This window comes from Cnephaeus nilssonii, assembly GCF_951640355.1.
Source record: "Cnephaeus nilssonii genome assembly, chromosome: 9".
Lineage (NCBI taxonomy): Eukaryota > Metazoa > Chordata > Mammalia > Chiroptera > Vespertilionidae > Cnephaeus > Cnephaeus nilssonii.
In genome coordinates, this window is record NC_137080.1 from 650,474 (window position 1) to 673,591 (window position 23,118).

The window sequence follows — 23,118 nt, forward strand, 5'->3', positions numbered from 1 at the left end:
AAGGGAAATGTGATAGGGGCCGCTGGCCGGCCCGCGCGGCGGATGGAGTTACAAATTGTGCCCAGCGTTTGAACTCTCGTGGAACAAGCAGAAAGCATCCATTTTCCAAACCGCTCTCGGCGGCCATTCCCGGCGTGGGGCGTGGACACCACCACCTTTTAAAGGCACCGGCACCTCTGCCGCGGGCGGGAGTTCTCGAACCAGCGGCCCCGCGTGACGGGCGCTCAGTCCCAGGTTCCCGGCGGCCGTGGCTGATCACGCAGGCGGGGACCCAGGCCCACGCGCCCGTCGCCCCCAGGTCCAGGCCTGTGGTCAGCTGGGGTGGAGCCGGGGGCCCCCCCTGCCGCGGCCCCCTGCAGATGTGCTGACTCAGCACCGGCCGTGCACTGCGGCGAGGAGCCTGGACAGCCCGCCCGGCCGATTCTGCTGAAACATGCAAAACACCAGGCGGTTTCCCTCAAAACTGCTCACGCCGCCCGGTGCTGCTTGTGTCCTGTTACTCACTCGGCGTGGCCAGGACACGTGACATGAGGCCGCGGGCTCGGCTGGTTTTCCCGTGCACCATCCTCTCCCGGGCCACAGGGGAGCCCACGGCAGAGCCCGCCTCCTGTCCTTCACTTTATTTATTTAATCTATTTTTATTGATTTCAGAGAGGAAGGGAGAGGGAGAGAGAAACATCAATGTTGAGAGAGAATCACCGATCAGCTGCCTCCTGCACGCCCCACACTAGGGGTTGAGCCTGCAACCCAGGCATGTGCCCTGACCAGGAATCGAACCATGACCTTCTGGTTCATAGGTCGACGCTCAGCCACGGAGCCCCGCCCGCCAGGCCCGTGCTTCACTTTAAACCGGCGCCTGGCTGACCTGCTCCCGCGGGAGACTAAATCCAACGCCCCTCCCTACAGAAATCTAAGCACGCAGCATTGCATTATTCGGCTCCATGCCCCAGGCTCCCTGCAAACAGGACGGAGGCTCACGGCTCCCCGCCTCCCCTCGGGGCCGCCCGGGCGAGCCCCTCACGCCGTGCGGTGGTCAGAGTGAGGACGCAGCCGGCCCTCACGGCTCCTGGTCGGGCCGAGGCTGGACCCTGGACACTTTGTGGTTTGTTTGTTTGTTTTTCTTTTTGGACACTTCGTTTTTAACGTTTGAAAATTAAATCCTCAAAACGCAAGCCCCGTCATTATTTCACTGGGATCCATGGCACAAACCTCAAAGCCGTCCTCGTGGCCATCGGAGAGCGGGGAACGCGGTGGCCTCAGAGCGCCAAGGAACCCCGGCCCCGCCCCGCCCCCGCCCCCGGGGTGCCTGCTGGGCTCATGGCCTGTGAGCGGCTCCTGGGCCATGTGGGTGTCGTCCTGAACGCCTTTCCCTGCTCGTTCTGGGCCCCCTCCCCCTCCTCCCCCCCCCCCACCCCAGCCCGTGCACGCGTGCCCGTAGCCTCGGGCCCTGACGGTTTTGGATTCTCAACGCTGGCTGAGCCCTTCCCGTTGGCTCCGGGCCTCTCTGGCCTCCCGTCCACGGCCGTTCCCGAGACTCCCATCCCAGTGACAGCAGCTGGTCCCAGCCGCTCTCCTTCCCCGGCTGCTGATGGGCCGCCACGCGGCACCTCATCTTTCTCTGGTCTTAAAACCCACCTCCCGCCCTGGCCGGTGTGGGCCAGCAGTTCGCGAGCACGGACCCAGTCAAAAGGGCTCTGTCTCGAGCGTCATGGAAGTCGCTCTTCTTCCCACTGGTCTGAAAACATTCCCAGGCTGACACCTCGAGCCCCTCCCTGACAGTGCAGCGGCGGTGGAACTGAAGGCACGGCGTGGCAGTCACGTGGGACCGCCTCACGTGGGACCGACCGGCGCGGCGAGGCGTGTGCGGACGGCTTACCTTTGCAGTTGCCCCGGTACGCGATCTCCAACTGCGGGTCCTTGCACTTGGCGCGCTGGAACTCGCAGCGGGACAGGAAGGTCCTGCCGTCGGACGCACAGACCGGCCTCTGGGGGGCGCCCCCGCAGTCCAGGCTGCAGTCCTTGTCTTTGTCCTGATCGACCCGTAAAAACTGCGGGAGGAAAAGAGAAGCCGGATCAGCCCGAAGGAACGCTTTCAGCCCGGCCGGCGGGGCCAGGGGCTGAGCGTCGCCCTGTGAACCAGGGGTCACGGTGCGATTCCCGGGCGGGGCGCAGGCCTGGGTGGTGGGCTCCATCCCCAGTGGGGGGCGTGCAGGAGGCAGCCGGTCCATGATTCTCCCTCATCCTGGATGTTTCTCTCTCTCTCCCTCTCCCTTCCTCTCCAACGTCAATAAATATGTATACATTTTTTAAAGAAATGTTCTCGGCAGAGCAGCAGGGAGCAGATGGCGAGCCGCGGCCGGGCGCACAGGGAGACCGGCACATTCTTGGCCGTCGCCTGTTTTCCAAGGTCTCGGAAACCCACCATCCTCTACGCCGGCGTTTGGCGCTGAATCGCCGGAGGCTGGACGGCGTGTGAAGCTGTGCCGTGCGCATGGAGGCGAGGGCACCCTTTACCTCAGTCCCCGCGGCGGGGCTTGCCTCGGGGTCTGTGAATTCGTTGCCCGTTACTCCCCATCATCCCGCTCTGCCCTCATCCGGGAGGGGAGGAGTCAGTGAGGGAATTGGGAGGTGGGCCCCCCATGAAATGGCCCCCAGGGCCCCTCACGGCCTGAGCCCCGTGCACATCTCGCCTGAACGAGGTCCTATCCTGTCCAATATGCAAATCAACCGAATGGCAGAATGACGGTCGCTGGACGCGCACTGACCACCAGGGGGCAGACGCTCAATGCAGGAGCTGCCCCCTGGTGGTCAGTGTGCCAGAAGCCGGGCCCACGGCGAGCAAGCGCAGCAGCGGTGGCAGGAGCCTCTCCCGCCTGTGGCAGCGCTAAGGATGTCCGCCTGCCGGCTGAGGCCCGCTCCCCGCACCCCGGGGGCCCCCGGACTGTGAGAGGGCGCAGGCTGGGCTGAGGGACCCCTAGTTTCCGAACCAGCGCCCAGGGGAAGCGGTTTCTGTGGAGGCCTGATGGCTCTTGGGCGACCCATGTCCCCCACGGTCCCTGCCAAGGCCCCCCATACTCCCAACCCTGAGGACACCCCAGGTTCCCTGTCCTCGCCCGGCTCCTCCTTGCCCCCTCGGATCTAACAGTGCCCCCCAGAGGCCCGGGCCCGCCGCCAGCTCCCACACAGCACTTCCTGGCCAACAGATGGTGCTCCCCGCCCACCCGACCCCCCCGACCTCTGCACGTGCTCCCACTGCAGGCCTAGTCCTCCCTCCCCCCACCCCCACCCCCGCCCCCCGCCAGGAGGGACAGCGAATGTGCAGGCGGCCTCAGGAGCGCCTGGGGGGTGAGGATCCCCTACCGCACCTGAGAAGCCCCCACGCCCCTCGCGGCCGGGGCGGGACGTGACCTCACAACACAGCTGCCCCGCCGTGCAGGGGGGAGAGAGGGAGACAGAGAAGGGGGGAGAGAGAGACACAGAGAGACAGAGAGAAACAGAGAGAGGGGGAGAGAGAGAGAGAGAGAGAGAGAGAGAGAGAGAGAGAGAGAAAGAGAGAGAAGGGGGGAGAGAGAGACACAGAGAAACAGAGAGAGACACAGAGAGAGAGAGAGAGAGAGAGAAAGAGAGAGAGACAGAGAGAGACAGAGAGACAGAGAGAGACAGAGAGACAGAGAGAGAGGGAGAGAGAGTGCAACGGCCTTCCTGTCCCCTGGGTGACACAGGACACAGAGGCTTCACCTCCCTGACCGAGTGTGATGGGAGGAGACGAGACGGCAAGGCCCGTGGCACCCGGGCAGCCATCACCCCGAGCCGCAGGCGCAATCTCCGAGATGCACTCCCTGCCGCGGGCGCCTGGCCTCTGTCACCGACACCTCCCCCGGGTGTCTGCGCCCTCCCCGGTGACAGGCAGAGCCCGCTGCCCGTCTGCGAGTCTCCCACGGGTGTCCCGGGGCCGAGGCCGGCTGGGCCGCCCGTGATTGTTCCTGAGGCGCTTCGCCCAGGCCCTGGGGGCCCGAGCACACACAGCTCTAGACCCGCCCGGCCCAGCAGACACCACGGCCGTGCGCGGAGTTCTCGCTTACATTCCGTCACGTTCAGGGAGAGCGAAACTCCGCTGCTGCGTCCCACGGCTGCGTCTCGGCGCTCGGGGGCACCTGTGTGGAGCCCGGGCAGGTGGGGCGCCTCGGTTTCCCGGGCTCTGCCATCTAGAAGCTGGAATTCGGGGGGAACCTCCTAAACTAGCCCCCTACACCCCACGTTTTAAAGGCACCGTTGCACAGGAACCAGCGACAGCCCACCCACGGCTGCAGGACTGAGAAAACAACGCTGAGCAAAGACATCTCCCCAAACGCCTAGACACTCACACCTTTGGTTACAGAGAAGAGAAACCCTTCCGTTTCAGGGGGAAGGACGCTCGGGCTTCTGCAAGGGAGCGAGGGGGATGGTGAGGGGCCCCCAGGAACGGCGGGTTGCGGGGTCCACAGTCCAGAGAGAAGCAGTGGGTGAGGGGCAGAGGCATCGGGGGACAGGAGAGGCGACGCCTGAGCCCGCTGCCCAGGGCAGAGCCACCCCACAGAGCTGAGCAGCGAAGGGGCGTGCAGGCGGGGCGTGTGGGGCCCTCGCCGTAAGCCACGCAGCCCCCGTGGGCGCACAGACCCGCCCGCCCATCGTCACGGGAGCTTCTCCAAACCACAGCGTCACCAAACACTCCCCGTGTCCCCCGAACCACGGACAGCGTGCCACGCCGTGCCGGTTCACGCCGCTCCTCCGGCCGAGCTCAGGGCGCCGGGCACGCCCTCCGCAGTCGAGAGGAGGTGCTGCTGCGAGGCGCCAGGAACGGGCACCTTCTCAGAGGAGAGGCCGACCCGGACCCGCCTCCAGCCCACGGGCCAGCAGACTCGCCATCCCAGGCCATCGGTCAGTGTCAGAGACGAGAATCCCAGAGAGTCACACGGGCTCATGGGCCCCCCAGGGGCACCCGCAGCCCTCGGGGAGCCCCGCCCAGGAAGGACGGTGGGAGCCTGGGCAAGTCCGCGTGGCGGGCACGGGTCCTGTGTGGCCTTAAACACCCGGCCGGTGGCACCAGGATTCGGGGAGCCTGGGGCCAGTGCCTGGATCCTGGCTGAGCCAACTCCCCAATTCCCGGAGAGCCTGTGGGGGGAGGGGGGCGAACCAACGTCCTGCTTGTCCCGGGGTCCCTGCCCCACTCAGGGGGGGCTCTGGGATCCAGCCGGCTGCTCTGGTCCTGGGGTTCCCCGCCCAGAAACCCAGGTGAGTCCTGAGCAGTCCAAGACACTGCCATTCCCGGGGCTCACGGCGCCCCGTCTCCCTGACCGCGATGGAGGACCAGAGGCCACGTCCAGGTCTTCACTCGAGGGCAGTGGGCTCTGACCTGGGAGAGCCGCAGGAAGTGCGGAGAAACGGCGGCGAGGCGTGGAGTCCCGAAAAACAGCCGCGGGGAGTGCAAGGCAGGTCACATAACGCTCGCCCCGCAGGCCCAGCTTCCCGGCTCCACACCCCGCACCCCGCACGTAAGAATAAACTCACTGGGAATTGGGGGGACTGCTCCTGAGGACACTCGGTGCATCCACCTCACAAACTCGCCAGGATTCAGCCCAGACCATGCGGCCGGGGATGGGAACGCGGACAACACTTCCATTTCGGGCGGTTCCCGGCGTCAGAATATTCCAGACTCAGGGAGTCCACGGCTGCTGACACGCAAAAGTCACAGCTACTGCACAGAATCAGCGTACGTGTTGTGAGCAGCAACTCATTTAGGGGTTCATGTCAAAAACCCCTGAACAGCAAGAACCAGTGGACACGGCGACCACAGGGCGGGGAGACACCAGAAAAGAGCCCAGGGGACAGGCAGCGAAACCGATTCCCACCTGTCACCCCACCTGTCAGTCACCCCACCTGTCACCCCATCTGTCAGTCACCCCACCTGTTACCCCACCTGTCACCCCACCTGTCAGTCACCCACCTGTCAGTCACCCCACCTGTCACCCACAGGAAGGAGGGCATCAGAGCTCATACACTGCTCTGGGGGAAATCATACCCACATGATCAACTCTCGTCTAAAGCTAATTCTCACCGACCAGTATCTACTACGTCCCCAAACATTTGGTACTAACATGCCAAGCTAACATGCGTGTAAATGGTGGTGCTGTGAGGGACCTCTCGTCACGACAGTGTCCCCAGCGATGGCTCCGTCTTCATGTTCTGCGTCTCATTTCTACGGGAGCTTCCCTGCGGCTCCGGGAACTCGTCCCCTTTGGAGCTTGCACATCACTTGAGAAACGCCGGCCTCCGACCCTGCGCAGCCGCCCGATGTCCTGCCCGAGGTGAGAGGGTAACGCGGCGGGAATGGTTTTCCTGAGAGCTTTACACCAAGAAAGACTGTGCTCCGGTCGCTTGTCCTTCAATGAGGTCACGTCTGAACACATCTCCACCTTCTGACAGCGTGGCCTTTCTTTTTTTAATGTATTTTTATTGATTTCAGAGAGAAGGGGAGGGGAGGAGAGAGAGAGAAAGATCAGTGATGAGAGAGAATCGTTGATCGTGCCTCCTGCACACCCGACACTTGCGTGTGTGTGTGTGTGTGTGTGTGTGTGTGTGTGTGTGTGAGCCCAGCCTGCCCAGGGGCCCGGAAGTCCTGGCTGCTGTCAGGGATCCCACAGGGAACAGAAGACAGCCGGGTCAGAGCCGGGAAGGACACGGCTTCCACACACACACACGTGTTCCTGGCGACACTCAGAATGAGACGTGAGGATTTCCCCTTCGGCCCTGAAGTGCCGGTAACACACAAAGGTGACTTAGACCCCAGAAGCGGCTGCTCTGCAGGGGGGGTCCATGCCCGCGGGATCAGGACCCGGAGCGAACCGTGACTCAGTGTCCAGTGATGCGGGTCATCACGAGCGGGTCACCTGCCGCCCACGCCCGGGGCCAGGGGGCGCCCCTGCCCGCCTGCGAGCCAAGCACAGGCTCCGGGTCCAAGGGAGCACGTGGAAAACCTTTCCAACATGACTGTGTGCGGAGGTCACAGCGGTGACTATAAAATCCCACGGGCACAGCAGAAACGTATGCACACCAGGCCTCTCCCATTCGCTGTTTCTTCCTGAATGTTGATGGGCATGGGGCCTGCAGGGACCCCGCTTTATTTTTTTAATATGTTTTTCTTGATGTCAGAGAGGAAGGGAGAGGGAGAGAAAGAGAGAGAGAAACATCCATGATGAGAGAGAGAATCACGGATCGGCTGCCTCCTGCACGCCCCACACTGGGAATCGAGCCCGCAACCTGGGCATGTGCCCTGACGGGAAATCAAACCATGACCTCTTGTTCATAGGTCGACGCTCAGCCACTGAGCCACGCCGGCCGAGCAGAACCGGCTTTAAAAGAGCCTGTTTGGGCTCCATCGGTGGGTCCTGACCCGGTTCAGAGGGAGGCCAGTGCGGCGGCTCCATTGGGTGCTGGCTGCCCACCCCGAGACATTCGACGCCGACCAGACCCAGGTCACCGAGAAACGCCACTTTTGAGAAACGGAATGTGTTTAAAATCGGGTATTTTCCATGAGCAGATGCAGCTTAGAGATGTGCCGTGTCTGGTGTAGTCTGTCCGGCCCGCGGCCCGCGGTGACGCTGCCCCGGGCCGGTGGGACGCCGTCCTGGCCGCGCCCACACGTCCCGGGGACACGCAGCGGAAATTTTATCTGGGGCTGGCGAGCTGCCGTCAGGCATCTGGTCACGTCACACACGATTGGCTCGGACTCCGCTCTCCGGGTTCTATGCTCTCGTTCGCCTTTAACACGCGATTGCCCGACACCTGCTCCGGGGGTGGGTGAGGTCCCAGCGCAGGGCGGGGAGCCCTGGGCATCACAGCCCACGCGCTCGGTCCTGAACCCCTGACGGCCGTGCTGGGAGGAGGAGGGAACACCACCACCGAGCATCTGGCTCCCGCTTCCTGCACCACACGCAGGGGGCGTGTTAAGGAACACGGGAAACAGGTGGAATACTCACGAAAGGCATTCCTGCCGAGCCAGTCCCTTGCTAATAATCCCTCAGGGTCCTGCTCCTTCCCATCTCGCCCTCCACGACGGAAATAATTCACCGGAAATGGCGCTGGACCGCAGCCTCGGCGGATCTGGGCCGCGAGGCAATGACAGCTCATCACCGGGAGGGACGCTCGGGGGCAGCCCCGGGCGGTTATCAGAGGAGGAGATTGCAAATCCAGGGACACAGCCTGAGGCAACCCAGGCCTGACCCCAGGGCCCCCGCCTGGCAGAGTTGGGAGCCGGGGTCCTGGCGACGCCTGCCGACACCCCGCAGGGCTCCCACCGCCCCGGTTCTCACTCAGCAAGCGTCTGAACCACGGACGCCCACAGCTACACGCACAATATTTTGCATCTTTAATTTTAAAAAGTGATGCTGGTGTCTACTAACATGTTTCAGCCAAAATAACAAATGTGAGACCTCACAGAGGGTTAGATGCGGAACTTGTTGGCTGAAATCTGGCATTAAATGCCCTTTAACCCAGGCCAGTGTGGCTCAGTGACTGAGCATTGACACAGGAACCAGGAGGTCACAATTTGATGTCTGGTCAGGGCACATGCCCGGGTTGTGGGCTCGATCCCCCGATCATATTCTCTCTCATCATTGATGTTTCTCTCCTTCTCTCCCTCTCCCTTCCTCTCTGAAATCAATCAATATATATATATATATATATATATATATATATATATACACACACACACACACACACACACACACACACACACACACACACTAGAGGCCTGGTGCACCCTTTAGCAGTCCGGGAGCCCTCAGGGGATGTCCGACTGGCGGCTTAGGCCCGCGTGGGGAGCAGGACTAAGCCGCAGCCGGACATCCTTAGCACTGCTGTGCGCTGCGCCCGCCAGCCGTACGCCCAGCTTCTGGCTGAGCGGCTCCCCCTGTGGGAGCGCACTGACCACCAGGGGGCAGCTCCTGCGTTGAGCATCTGCCCCCTGGTGGTCAGTGCACATCATAGCAACCGGTTGTTCCACGTTTGGTCAATTTGCATATTACCCTTTTATCATATAGGATTATTATATAGGATATTTTTTAAATGCCCTTTAAACATGGAGCGAGCAGAGGATGGCAGGAAGCTGGTGGCCACGTGGGCTCCCTGCCCGCTGCCCGTCGCCCGGCTCAGGCTTCCCAGGGACTGAGAGGCCCTGTAGCCCTGCAAACCCCGCAACTCCCAGGGGTACACGTCCTAACACGTTAACTGTCATGCGAGGGTGCATGCAAGTCTGAGAAATCTGGAGTATCAGTCAATCAAAGTGAACTTCATCTTATTTACAATAAATCAGAAGATGCATTTAAACCGTTCAAATTTTCAGCGAGAGGAGCGTGGGTGAGTCAAGATGACGGGAACGCTGACCCCTGGGACGGATGTGATTCAGAGACGAGCTGAGGGAGAAACATCAGCCAACATCCCCGCCCTGACCCGGGCCCAGGACACCCAGGCCTTCCCCCCACGATACGCAGCCCTCCGCCCGCCTGGGGTGCCCGCCACGGCGCGTCCCGTGTTCCTTCCTCGGAGGTGAGCGGGCAGTGCCGCGTCCCAGGGTGACTAATTGGAAGGTCGTATCTGTTTCCAGAACGTTCCCTCCAGATGCAGCTGGTGGTTCCGGTCCAGGCTGTCCTGGGCTGCCCTTCCTGTCCCTGGCGGATCCCAGCCACGAATCCAGCGGCCTCTGACCCCGACATCGGGGTCCCTGAGGCTGAGTCTCAGTTGAGTTCCTCATTTGCAAACCTGCGCTGACTTTTTTAAAAATATATATATATTATTGATTTTTTACAGAGAGGAAGGGAGAGGGATAGAGAGTTAGAAACATCAATGAGAGAGAAACATCGATCAGCTGCCTCCTGCACACCTCCCACTGGGGATGTGCCCGCAACCAAGGTACATGCCCTTGACCGTAATCGAACCCGGGACCCTTCAGTCCGCAGGCGGATGCTCTATCCACTGAGCCAATCCTGTTAGGGCCCTGCGCTGACTTTAAATGGAGCTGAGCCCAGCCAGGGTGGCTCAGTGGTTGAGTGTCGACCTATGAACCAGGAGGTCAGGGTTCGAGTCAGTCAGGGCACAGGCCCGGGTTGTGGGCTCCATCCCCAGTGGGTGGTGTGCAGCAGGCAGCCGATCAGTGATTCTCTCTCATCACAAATGTTTCTACCCCTCTCTTCCCCTTCCTCTCTCTAAAAAAATCAATAAAAACATATTTTAAAAAATAAAAAATAAACAGAGCCAAGCTGCGGCCCAGAGGACGGCCCTGCACGCCGGACCCTCAGACCTCTGATGCCCAAACAGGAAATGCCCTTTGCACGGGCCCGGGCGGCCGCGGGGCCCAAAGAACGTACCCCGATGTTCCTGCCCGGCGGGCGCAGGACCTGCGGGGAGGCTCCGCCCCTCCCCGCCCCCCCCCCCCCCCCGCTCCCCCCAGCACTGGGGACAGCAGCTGCAGGCGTGTCGTCGCCCCTCTGCGGGCCTGGAGGATCTTCGCCACGTGCGTGTGGTTAGAAGCTGGCACGCCACGTGTTTACACGTGACGCTCCAGGTCACTGTAATTACAAGGAGGCCCAGAGGCAAAACACGGATTAAGTAATTAGGGCTTAGCGAGCGCCACGCGAGCGCCACCTGTCACCACCGTCAGCCGCCCGCCCTCGGCTCCGGGGACCCCGCCCCCGACGGTGGCTGCGCAGGGGCCAGCGGGCGCCGGGGGCTTTGCAGCCTGGATTTCTGCAGCGAAGAGGGGGGATTGCCCCCGAGGCTGCACGGGGCTTTCGCTCCGTGTTTACACATCCCCCTGGACACCCGTGGGAGCCAGACACGCGGGGGCCCGCCAGGTTGGACAGGCAGCGGGCATGGGCGTGGCCGTGGCGAGTCCCGGGAGGACCGAGGACCCCGGGCCGGGCCCCGCTCGGCTCCGTGCTGCCGGCAGGAATGGGCAGAGCCAGCGTGAGGCAGGGACAGCGTTTCCCACTCGTGTGCTCTGCCCCGGCCGCTGGGCTTCCTGCTGCCGCGGCTTTATTCCACGTCCCTGGTGCCTCTCACCGCAGAGAGAGGAAGGTCAGGCTCGCTCCCGCCTGTGCACACAGCCGAGGCCGGGCCTCCCCCACGTGGGCGGGGAGCCCCCCACCATCTCCCTCCCGGGCCCACCCCACCGAGAGCAGCTGCCTCCCACTCGGCTCACCTGCCTGGAAGGAAGAGCCCCCCCCCACCCCCCCGTGGACAGGAGCAGCGCCCCAACCCTAAGGCTGAGAGCCAGCGAGCCTTCCCCCACATCCCGCTCCCCCCACTTCCCGACCCCTCCCCCACGTCCCACCCCCCCACGTCTCCCTCCCCCACGTCCCGCCCCCCCACGTCCCGCTCCCCCCACTTCCCCCCCCCCTCCCCCACGTCCCGTGCGGGGAGCCTTTGACAGCCGGGCACTCGCTGGTGCACCCCGAGAAGGGCGCTGGGCGCTAAAGCCACGGTGCAGGCCGCCAGGGGAAAACCCGCTTCCCAAAGTCCCATGTCCTGGAGCAGCGCTGGAAGGTGCCAGGCCGCAGCCCGGGGGCATGGCGTGGGAGCCAGCTTCCCCGGTGACGAGTGGGGTGGCTCCGGCCACGGCGTGCAGGAGGGACGTGTGTGGGACCTGCTGTCACACGGCCCAGTGACTCAGCGCTCAGAACCCAGCCCCGGGTCCCACCCCCTCAGCGTGGCCCACGCGGCCGCATCGCGTCCCGGGCTGGACTGGGTCCCCGCAGACGCACCCGCAGGCTGCGTGGTCCCCGCCGGGAGGGTCCTGCACCCGCAGCTCAGCCCGCAGTGGGGGGCGCGAGACACTGGCTCGGGGTCACCGCACCACCTCGCTTCCCGCGCTGCAGCCGTCCACATCCTGTTCCGGGGGTTGGGGTTCTGAGGACGCTGTCTCCAGGGACAGTGTGACCCCACAACTAACCACTCCCCTGCGGCCTGGCCGGGACACCAGCGAGTCGGGTTTTCCTGTGACAGGGAAACCCGGCACCATTTTCACCTGCGTCTGCCGGGTAGTCTCCACACGATGCCGGGCGGCAGCCGCTCGCAGGGAGTGAGTTTCAGGAGGGGACGCAGACACCCCCAGGCAGAGACCAGGAGGGGGAGGCCAGCTGCCCCGGCTCAGCCGCCACCTGCCAGCCCCTGCAACCCATCGCCCTGACTCTCGGAGAAACAACTAGGAGACAAGGAGGACCTGAGTCTGTTATGAGGTTTGCGTTTAATACTCTGATTTTAAAGAAACTCACAGACTAGGCCCAACATCAGCGGCCTGTCTGCACCCCACACACGGCTGCACCAGCGGCCTGTCTGTGCCCCCACACACGGCTGCACCAGGGCCTGTCTGTGCCCCCACACACGGCTGCACCAGCGGCCTGTCTGCGCCCCACACACGGCTGCACCAATGGCCTGTCTGCACCCCCACACACGGCTGCACCAGCGGCCTGTCTGCGCCCCCACACATGGCTGCACCAGCGGCCTGTCTGCGCCCCCACACACGGCTGCACCAGGGCCTGTCTGCACCCCCACACACGGCTGCACCAGGGCCTGTCTGCACCCCCACATCACGGCTGCACCAGGGCCTGTCTGCGCCCCCACACACGGCTGCACCAGGGCCTGTCTGCACCCCCACACACGGCTGCACCAGCGGCCTGTCTGCATCCCACACACGGCTGCACCAGGGCCTGTCTGCGCCCCACATCACGGCTGCACCAGCGGCCTGTCTGCGCCCCCACACACGGCTGCACCAATGGCCTGTCTGCACCCCCACATCACGGCTGTACCAGGGCCTGTCTGCGCCCCCACACACGGCTGCACCAGGGCCTGTCTGCGCCCCCACACATGGCTGCACCAGGGCCTGTCTGTGCCCCCACACACGGCTGCACCAGGGCCTGTCTGCGCCCCACACACGGCTGCACCAGCGGCCTGTCTGTGCCCCCACACACGGCTGTACCAGGGCCTGTCTGCGCCCCCACATCACGGCTGCACCAGCGCCTGTCTGCGCCCCCACACACGGCTGCACCAGCGGCCTGTCTGTGCCCCCACATCACGGCTGCACCAGGGCCTGTCTGCGCCCCCACACACGGCTGCACCAGTGGCCTGTCTGCGCCCCCACACACGGCTGCACCAGCGGCCTGTCTGCGCCCCACACACGGCTGCACCAGCGCCTGTCTGCGCCCCCACACACGGCTGCACCAGGGCCTGTCTGTGCCCCCACACACGGCTGCACCAGCGGCCTGTCTGCGCCCCACACACGGCTGCACCAATGGCCTGTCTGCACCCCCACACACGGCTGCACCAGCGGCCTGTCTGCGCCCCCACACATGGCTGCACCAGCGGCCTGTCTGCGCCCCCACACACGGCTGCACCAGGGCCTGTCTGCACCCCCACACACGGCTGCACCAGGGCCTGTCTGCACCCCCACATCACGGCTGCACCAGGGCCTGTCTGCGCCCCCACACACGGCTGCACCAGGGCCTGTCTGCACCCCCACACACGGCTGCACCAGCGGCCTGTCTGCATCCCACACACGGCTGCACCAGGGCCTGTCTGCGCCCCACATCACGGCTGCACCAGCGGCCTGTCTGCGCCCCCACACACGGCTGCACCAATGGCCTGTCTGCACCCCCACATCACGGCTGTACCAGGGCCTGTCTGCGCCCCCACACACGGCTGCACCAGGGCCTGTCTGCGCCCCCACACACGGCTGCACCAGGGCCTGTCTGTGCCCCCACACACGGCTGCACCAGGGCCTGTCTGCGCCCCACACACGGCTGCACCAGCGGCCTGTCTGTGCCCCCACACACGGCTGTACCAGGGCCTGTCTGCGCCCCCACATCACGGCTGCACCAGCGCCTGTCTGCGCCCCCACACACGGCTGCACCAGCGGCCTGTCTGTGCCCCCACATCACGGCTGCACCAGGGCCTGTCTGCGCCCCCACACACGGCTGCACCAGTGGCCTGTCTGCGCCCCCACACACGGCTGCACCAGCGGCCTGTCTGCGCCCCACACACGGCTGCACCAGCGCCTGTCTGCGCCCCCACATCACGGCTGCACCAGGGCCTGTCTGCGCCCCACACACGGCTGCACCAGCGGCCTATCTGCGCCCCCACACACGGCTGCACCAGCTGCCTGTCTGTGCCCCCACACACGGCTGCACCAGGGCCTGTCCCCTGCTCTGACACCTGGGAGGCTCCCCTGGATGCCCGCCCACCTGCCCTTAGCCGTTCACCCCCACACCCGCCAGGACCCTCAGGAGGCTCCTCCCTCCTGGTGGCTCTGCACGGGACCCCAGCTCCCTCAGCACCCGGAGATTCCATGTCGCTCCCCGGACGCCCCGGCCCCTGTGAGCAGCGCAGACACCTGAGGGGAGGATGTGACTTTGTCTACCTACTTTCCGGGAGCCGGCCGTGCCCCGGGCCCCTCCCGACGGGGTGGGTGAGGACAGGATGCGGGAGAGGCTCGGAAAGAAAGGGGCTGAGCTGACAGCAGCGCTGACGGGGCTGCCGCGGTTCTGTCGGCCACGAGGTCCCGTGTTGGCGGCCCTCCGTCCTGGAGTCGCTGGAATCCAGTGAATTCAGCAGCCACACAAGGAAGCCACGCCTTCCGCCGGACGGCTGGCCGCGTCACTCCCACAGGTCACAGCTCTCTCCCCAGCTGAGTCCCAGCCCCGATTCCCCGTGCGTCCCGGCTTCCAGATCTCGGTGCTGGAGGCGGAGGGTCCTGGTTTTCCTTCCCCGATTCAGCATCTCGGCGTCTGAGCCGAGTCGTTAAAGCTGGGAGCTCCGCACGGCGCCCGAACCCACGCCGAGCGGCAGAGCCGTGGCGCTTTTTGTCTCCACGGTGGCGGGAGCCTGGCTTGTGGCCCTGACCCAGCCCCTCCCTGGAGCTCCTGTCCCCCAAGGAGGGGGCTGCTCTCGGGCTCCCTCCCGTGGTCGCTGAGGGCTGGGGAAGGGGGCCCGCAGTCCCCACCCAGGAGGGGGCTCCCCTCACCGCCGGGCTAGGCCTCCGCACCTGTGCTCGGGGCGTCCCGGTGGGAGAGCCGCCAGGAGAGCGAAGGTGGCCCCGCGGCCCCGCCCAGATCCTATCTCTGAATGGGGAGCCGGATCCGTCCTGGCAGCCCCCCGCAGAGATCCATCTGTTAAGAGGAAGGCCGATGGGCAGGAGCACGCCGGGACCCGGGAGCGGCACGGCTCAGGCGTGTGCGTGCAGGTTGGAGCCTTGCTCACCTTCCTTACCCCGCGGTGCCTCCAAAACCCCAGCCGCACCCGCCCACGAATCCACCCCCGCTGGCAGGTGCGAGGAGGGCGAGATACCATCGTGGGAGCACGGCGCAGGCGCGCCGAGGGCGAGGCTCGTTCCAGCCACAGCGTCCCTGTCCCGGGAGAAGGTGCGTGGTGGGCAGCGGCCTGTGCCCGAGGGCGGAAAGGTGGTCGCACCCCCAAGTGTCCATTGCTGGGGTGGTGGGAAGGTTTTAAACTGCAATTCACAGTAACAAGGCCTTGGGAGTTGAATGCAGCATTTATGTTACCGTATTTTCCGGCGTATAAGACGACTGGGTGTATAGAAGATTTTCCTGGGTTAAAAAGTCGTCTTATACGCCGGAAAATACGGTATTTATTTTTAAATTTTAAATATATTTGTATTGATTTCAGAGAGGAAGGGAGAAGGAGAGAGAGAGAAACAATGATGAGAGAATCATGGATCGGCTGCCTCCTGCACGCCCCACACTGGGGACCGAGCCACAACCTGGGCACGTGCCCTGACCGGGAATCGAACTGTGACCTCCTGGTTCATAGGTCGATGCTCAGCCCCTGAGCCGGCCGGACCCAATGCAGCATTTTATTGATGGTTTTCAAGCCATTGGCTGGGAGGTCGGGGAAGGCGGGTCGGTCGGGCGGTGAGTGGATTTCACCCGCGTGTCCTCTCCTGGGGGAGGGGCTGGCCTGTCCTTCTGGGGTGTTGTGGCCGTCCAATCGCAGGAGACGGAGGATGCTCAGCACCGCAGGGGGAGCTCCCACCCGGGGCGAAGGGGTCCGAAACGGCACGCCAAGTCCCTCCACGGGCTCAAACCTGCGGCAGCAGCTGCCGGGAGCACCTGGCTCACGGGATCTCGGCTTAGGAAGCTCTTGGGGCCGTGGGGCAGCCACACGCTGGTGCCCGAGGCCAGGCAGTGCCGGGGGACCCACGCTTCCGGGTGCTGCGGCCGGACTGAGGGCCGCCCCCACCCAACAGCACTCGGCGGGGAGGGCCCGAGGGAGGAGGCTCTTCTCCAGAGCCCCCCAAGGCGGAGCGAGAGCCCCCAAGGCGGAGCGAGAGCCCCCCAAGGTGAAGCGAGAGCCCCCAAGGTGAAGCGAGAGCCCCCAAGGTGAAGCGAGAGCCCCCAAGGTGAAGCGAGAGCCCCCCAAGGCGGAGTGAGAGCCCCTGAAGGCGGAGCGAGAGCCCGGCCCGTGGAGGCCCGGGGAGCAGTTAGTCCTTGATTTGTCGGCAGCTGAGCGGTCCCGGCGGCTCGAACCTCCGTCTGATGAGAGCCACCTCGCCCGGCTCACGGCCGCTCCGGGCCTCACCCCCTCGCCCGGCTCACGGCCGCTCCGGGCCTCACCCCCTCGCCCGGCTCACGGCCGCTCCGGGCCTCACCCCCTCGCCCGGCTCCCGGCCGCTCCGGGCCTCACCCCCTCGCCCGGCTCACGGCCGCTCCGGGCCTCACCCCCTCGCCCGGCTCACGGCCGCTCCGGGCCTCACCCCCTCGCCCGGCAGGAATAGGTAGAGCGGCCGGTGGCCTATCGCCTCTGTCCATCCGCAAAGCCTGGTCATTGCCGTCTTCGGAAGACGAGGGACTGCCTGGGCGTGGCCGTGACGCACGTCTTCAGTGTTTCCCCCGGGGACCCCCACCCCGCTCACGACGAGCCTCTAAGGGAGCCGCCAGGACTGTATATGGAGGACACTGGTGTCCGGGGGGAGCTGGGGCCGCGCTGGGTGCTGGCCTGAGAGGAGGAGACGGGGCTGGACAGGGCCACGCCTGCTCTCGCCGCTCACGGTGAAGGCGGGCAGTCCCGCTCACACGGTCTGTTAGAATACTGAGGGGCTGCTCTTTGCGGGGAGCATGTGATGGGGGAGCTCAGCGTGTGACGTGGCTGCCCTGGAGCTCACGGGGTTCCTAGAAAGGGCGCCGGGGCAGGGCGTGCGGCCCGGGACCCTGAGCCCAGCACTGGCTGCGGCCCCCGATCGCCTCCGTCCGACAGCCCGGGGCTGCCAGCCCGCAGCACGGCAGGAGAATGGCTGCTTTTCCGGTAAGTCCCTGTTTTAACATGATCTCACGTGTGCTGGTGTGTTCACGTCCTGTGGCACAGACGGCGGGCTATGGATTCACGCCCCTGCACGCGGGCGGGCACTGAGTCGGCTCCAAGGCCTTTGCCCCCTCCCTCGAGCTGTTTCTAACCCGCACGCTCCCGAGGCCTCTGTTTCTTATTCTGAGACTTCTACCTCACGTTTAAAGGGGTGGCTCTCACGGGGGGGGGGGGGGGGGCTGCACCTTATGACGTCTTTTTCTCTCAGTTTGGCCTCTGCCGTGCGGGAGGGTCACTCTGCCACGGCGAGGGCGGGGCCCAGGGCTCCGTGGCATCCATTCTGATCTGCGTGCTTTTCCTCGATGTTATGAAAACCACAGGGGAGAGTAAGCGGACTCCGGTGTGGGGAAGGCCCTGGAGAGATGAACTGGCCCCCGAGAAGGTCAGTGATCAGAAAGCCGGGACGAGACGCGGTGAAGAAAGGCACGTACATGCTCGCTTCTGAGGACGAGCTAAAGAAGTGGGTACAGCCCGCCGGCCTGGCTCAGGGCTTGAGCGTCGACCTACGAACCAGGAGGTCACGGTTCCATTCCCGGTCAGGGCGCACGCCGGGTTGCAGGCTTGATCCCTAGTGGGGGTCGTGCAGGAGGCAGCCGATCCGTGATTCTCTCTCATCATTGATGTTTCTCCCTCTCCCTTCCTCTCTGACATAAACAAAAATGTATTTAAAAAATAAACACGCGACTCAGACAAGGTCAACCTGTACACTCCTGCTTTTTCCCCAACAAACTGATGAGCTTGCTCTGTAAGAAGCCACTAAGCTCAGCGAACGTGAGGTCCCCAGAGAGGAGCAGGCCCAGCGACGGTGCCCCCCGACGCGTGCCCAGGCCCGCGATCAAACCCGCCGCGGCTCATGTTTATCCGCAGCCCTTCGCGCCCCCTGAAGCGCCGTTACCATTGGCGGAGTCTTTGCCAGCAACCTCCAACGTTCGGAGTCGGTTTACTCGTCCCCCAGAATAAAAATCTGCCCTGGGCACGGCTGGCTAATGGACGGGGCCAGTAACCTGATGCCGGGATCGAATGGCGGCGTGGCCCACCCACCACAACCCTGGCCACCAGGGCGCAGCGGGCGGAGGGCGGGCGAAGGCGCTCCGGGGAAAGGATACGAGGAATAGGAGCTGAAAAACCTTTTCTGGAACGGCAGCCGGTGCTGACGCAGAAACGGTCGATCGGGTTAGCCCGTCAGCACCCGGGGGACACGGAAGCACGGACGGAATGGGATTCGGAGAAGTGGGGGAGAGGAAGGAAAGAGACGCCCGCCCGCCCGCCCGCCCGGGGAAAAGACCAAGTAACGGAAGGGAGATCCATCCGGAAGGGAGGAAGCCCGCGCCCTCTGTCGACGCCCCTCCTCCGAGCGCATATGGGCGGCGGCTGCATGATGTCACACACCATAGACACCTGATTGTAATTGTGGCTTTAGGTCACTCGGAGGTGCCTCGGCGTGGAGAATTCCAATTAAATTTGGCCAGATCTGACAGCATCCAAGTTTCCACGTACAAGTTCTTTTTCTTCATCCGGACCATATAAACGCGAGGTGACGTTTTGCTTGCTTTTATTCGTTTGTGTTTTACCACAAACCTTGGCTCTTGCATCTCCAACCTGAGGCTACAGAACCACACGAGAACGTCTCTATGTTCACTCCCGGAATAAGTCCTTCCCCGGGTAAAATTACCCTTCCTTTCCTGAAATCTCTCCTCCGGGGCCTTCAGGTAAATGTGCAACAGGCGGTTGTTCCAACTCCAAAGACGTACAACTGTTCGTCAGGAAGTCTCGTCCCGTTACCAACGCCATCGCTCAGGGAAGCGTAAAGGTGGGGACGTCCGGCCTGTGCGCTGTATGAGGCCCACGGACTCCTGGGGTCTGGCCCTGCCAGGACTAGGGGTGCGTGGATAAAGGTTTGACCAGGTAGCGCAGGCTCCTCTGTAAGCTGAGCGTGTTGTGAGGCCTCGAACGATGTCATCCACACCCAATGGCCCTCGGCATGGACACAGAAGACGAGTCCTTCCTAATTCCGAGGGTCCACTCTGCTTGTCTGTGTGGACAGGGACCTTCCGGTTCAGAAGTACACCATGTGCCCCGCCCACACGGTCACACGCCATCTCCACACAGCCCCATCGAAGCCCTGGCCCGCGGGGCGGCTCGCGAGGGTACAGGATCCCTCCGGCCCCGCGGCCTCAGCCCCTGCACCCTCGGGCCCATCAGGCCGTGCGTGCAGCCTCGTTGGGGCCGGAAGTGGCTTCAGGTTTTATTGATGGTCTCGACTCCAAATCAGAATGAAAGTGGCTGCCCAGACGCCTGGGTCCCGAGCCGCCATGAAGGGGCTCCCAGGCTGGGGAGCCCTGACTTGTTTAGGTTCCTTCTCCGTAGCCACCTCCCGCCCCTCCTGCGCGCCTCCCCGGGGCGTCTGCACCCGCCCACTGTGTCCACGCCCGCCCAGCGTGCGCAGTGGGAGAGGAGAAGCCGCAATCGCTCCTGAAGGATCCACGCTGAGTGGGAACAGCACCCACCAGGAAGGCGCGGGAGGACAGCGTGCCAGGCTGGGGTCTCCGCACGTCCAGGAGGGTTTTCTCACGGACACGCCCACAGGGAAGTGTCTGAAACTGTAACTGAGCAAGTGCCGTTTCCCGCCTCCTTCCCGCTCTTTCAGGGCAAATACGTACACGGTGGGGGGGGGGGGGGGGGAGGACCGCCCCTCCTCCTGTCACACGCGCCCCAGACCAGCCAGTCCTGAGCCCTCCCCGTCCGAGTGACCACGTGGGAAGGCGACCGTGGTCAACGGGTCCCGAAGGGAAAGGCGGTGCCCAGTTCTAGTCTGAAGGTGACGGAGAGGAGCCATACCCCCGCCCACCCCGGAGGGACAGCGCCTTCCGGTGGGTCTGGAAGCACCAGGCCACCTTGCTGTCGGGGCTCCTGTGGGGTCTCTGGGGGCTCGGCTTCCTCTTCTCTTGAACATGGACACACCAGAGAGCGTGCCTCGGCTGTGCGGGGGGCGGGGGGCCGGGGAGGGTTCAGTGATCAGACAGAGTCCCCCGTCAGGGTCCCTCACAGGAGCCCTCGGGGCGCTTGCCTTCACGGGCAGTGAGCAAAGGCGTGGGGCTCCCTCAGCGCTGCCTTCCACGTGCGGGCGCAGAGGCAGGGTCAGCTCCACACGTGGCCATGGCGCCCCTCCCACACCTCTGGGCACTGCCGCCCTTATGCCCCACGGGGACACTCACTCAGGGGGGGGCCTAGAGTCAGGACACACACACACACACTCACTCACTCAGGGGTGGACCTAGCGGCAGGACACACACACACACTCACTCGGGTGTGAGCCTAGCAGAAGGACACACACACACACACACACACACTCACTCAGGGGTGGGCCTAGCGGCAGGACACACACACACACACACACACACTCACTCGGGTGTGAGCTTAGAGTCAGGACACACACACACACACACACACTCACTTGGGTGTGAGCCTAGTGGCAGGACATTAGGCACAGCTCATTTGCCTGCACCTGGGACCATGCAGAGCTGTGGTCCCGTCGGCCCAGCCCGCGCTTTACACTGGACCGTGTTCCTGGTCTCAGGCAGCACAGAAATTTAACGAGAACCGTCAGCCCCTCCCGGGAAGTGGAGAAGCCTGGCCTGGGGGCACCCCTCAAGGAGGAGCGAGAGGCGGGGCCATGTCAGGGCGGCCTGGACCGTCACACCACCTGACAGGCCCAAGGCCAAGGCCAGAGGAGGACCGGGCGCAGGCACGGCCACGGAACGGCCCCGGGAAACACACCGAGGGCGGAAGGCAGGCATAAAAAAGGTAATTCTCAAGCAAAGCAGATCCTCGCGTCTCACACACAAAGCCCAGGGGGCTCTGGCCACGCTGCCCCCACGAGTGGGCAGCAGGGAGAAGGCGTGTCCTGAGAAGCCAGGCCCAGACACTTCTAAACGCCACGCGTGCAGGCGCCTGTTTCCAGGTGAGAAGGGGGTGAAGTGGGGGGGGGGACAGAGACAGAGCACGTGTTCTCCCCCTGCCCGTCCAGCACCACAGCTGACACCCGGCGGGGCCCACACACAGGAGAGCAGAGCGCGGGCGCAGGGGCCATGGCGGGTGGGGGGCCGCGGCTGCTTCGAGGGGATGATACCTCAGAGGGACGGGGCCTGGTGCGTCAGATGCGGGTTAACTGGCGAGGGACTCTGCCCCGTGCATATCAGAACCCTTATCTCTAGTCCTCACACGTGCTAAGCAGATAGAGCTGCTGTGTCCCCGTGCAGATAAGGAAAGTGGAGAGAGGACCCAGAGCCACCGCCTCCTGGAGCCGGGGCCGCGGGCTCTGATTTATGCAGGACCAGACGTGAGGGCTGCGCGAGAGCCTGCCTCCGGAACAAAGAGATCCCCGCACCCCAGGAAGCGATCTGCAGAGACACCGGCACCTCCCATCCCGCCAGCCCATCGCTGGCTTCCTGGTGTCCTGGGGTGGAGGGGGCGGGGCGGGGGGATGGGGAGCCGTCTGCCAAAATAGTTTACTGCTTTAAACTCCTCTCCCGGGTGCGGGTGCGAGCGCAGCACAGCCTTCCCCTGGCACGTTGTGGTGTTACGGCCACATGTCCTCTGGGCAGCGCCGCGAGGGAGGCCCCGGGACCCCGCCAGGCCGGCTTGGCAACGGGAGCCCACGTGTGGCTGGCGTGGCTGCGGCCGGAGACCCTGAGAGCCGCGGACGCAGGCGAAGCAGCCGAGGCTGCGAGGAAACGGTTAAGTCGGAAGAGGGGAGGGAGAGAAGAAAAGAAAATCTGCGGAGATTTAAATTGTTCCAATAACTAACCGCACGGATCCTGCTGCTCCTCCGGGACCACCCGGCCGGGCCCCCCAGGACGGCAGGCCCACGACAGGCTGCCTCGCCCACTGTCCGCTCCGTGGCGGCCCTCGGCCACGGCCCTGCCAAAACCGTGGGTCTCCCAGAGCATCGGTCTCAGCCTCTCTAACCCTCTCATGCACTATAAGGGGGGGGTCTGTTTTCATGAGTGCATGCATCATGCATACATGTACGTACACATGTATACACATGAACACAGGCAGTGCATGTGGACGGGTGGTCCCCCTGGGGAGATACGCGTCTGCAGGGAAGGCTGAGCGTGTGAAAACCTTCAAGCCTCTAATCGACAAGTCGCTGAGACACAAGGCAGGGGCCGGGCGGCTCGGGAAGAATCTTAGGTATGAACCACGAACCGCTAACGCCTTCCCCGCGCCGCCCGGGAAACAGCCGCAGGAGCCTCGCTTTTGCTGAAAAGCAGGACGGACCGCAGCCTCTATTTTTGATACAATGAACGCAGGGCACGTCCCGCCACTCACACCCTCTCCGCCAGAGGTGTGCTCCGGCCGTCGTGTTTTCTCAAGCACTTGTTCAGAAACACATGTCAGCGGCGTGTTTTCGTTTCTGCAGATTGCATTAATTATGGGCGTGCAGACCCTGCCAGCCCGAGGCCTGCGGAGCTGGGGGCTGCAGGCTCAGCAGGGCCAGCGGCCGTGGCTTGGCGCAGCCCCGGGACATAGCTCGGCGCTTGGCACCGCGGGCCGGCCAGGGCCACGGCCTAGAAGCTGCAGCTCAGAAAGGAAAACACACCGCGGTCAACCGCAGTGACCCAGGCGCTGGGCGCGCGCCCGCGGCTCGCACAGCCCGGCCCTGGGGGAGGACCGCGGGGCCAAGTGGCCCTCGGGGCGCAGGCGACTCCT

The 23,118-nt window shown here is 64.2% G+C and overlaps 1 protein-coding gene across 2 annotated transcripts in view; it reads right to left on the bottom strand.

The window, feature by feature from the left end:
- The window catches only part of SMOC2 (SPARC related modular calcium binding 2), a 71,275-nt gene that overhangs the window by 47,374 nt on the left and 783 nt on the right, over positions 1–23,118 (bottom strand). For both annotated transcript variants that reach the window (XM_079781568.1, XM_079781567.1), the window contains exon 2: positions 1,877–2,048. In XM_079781568.1, the coding sequence (XP_079637694.1) occupies positions 1,877–2,048 (172 nt within the window). The remainder of the gene's footprint in view (positions 1–1,876; positions 2,049–23,118) is intronic.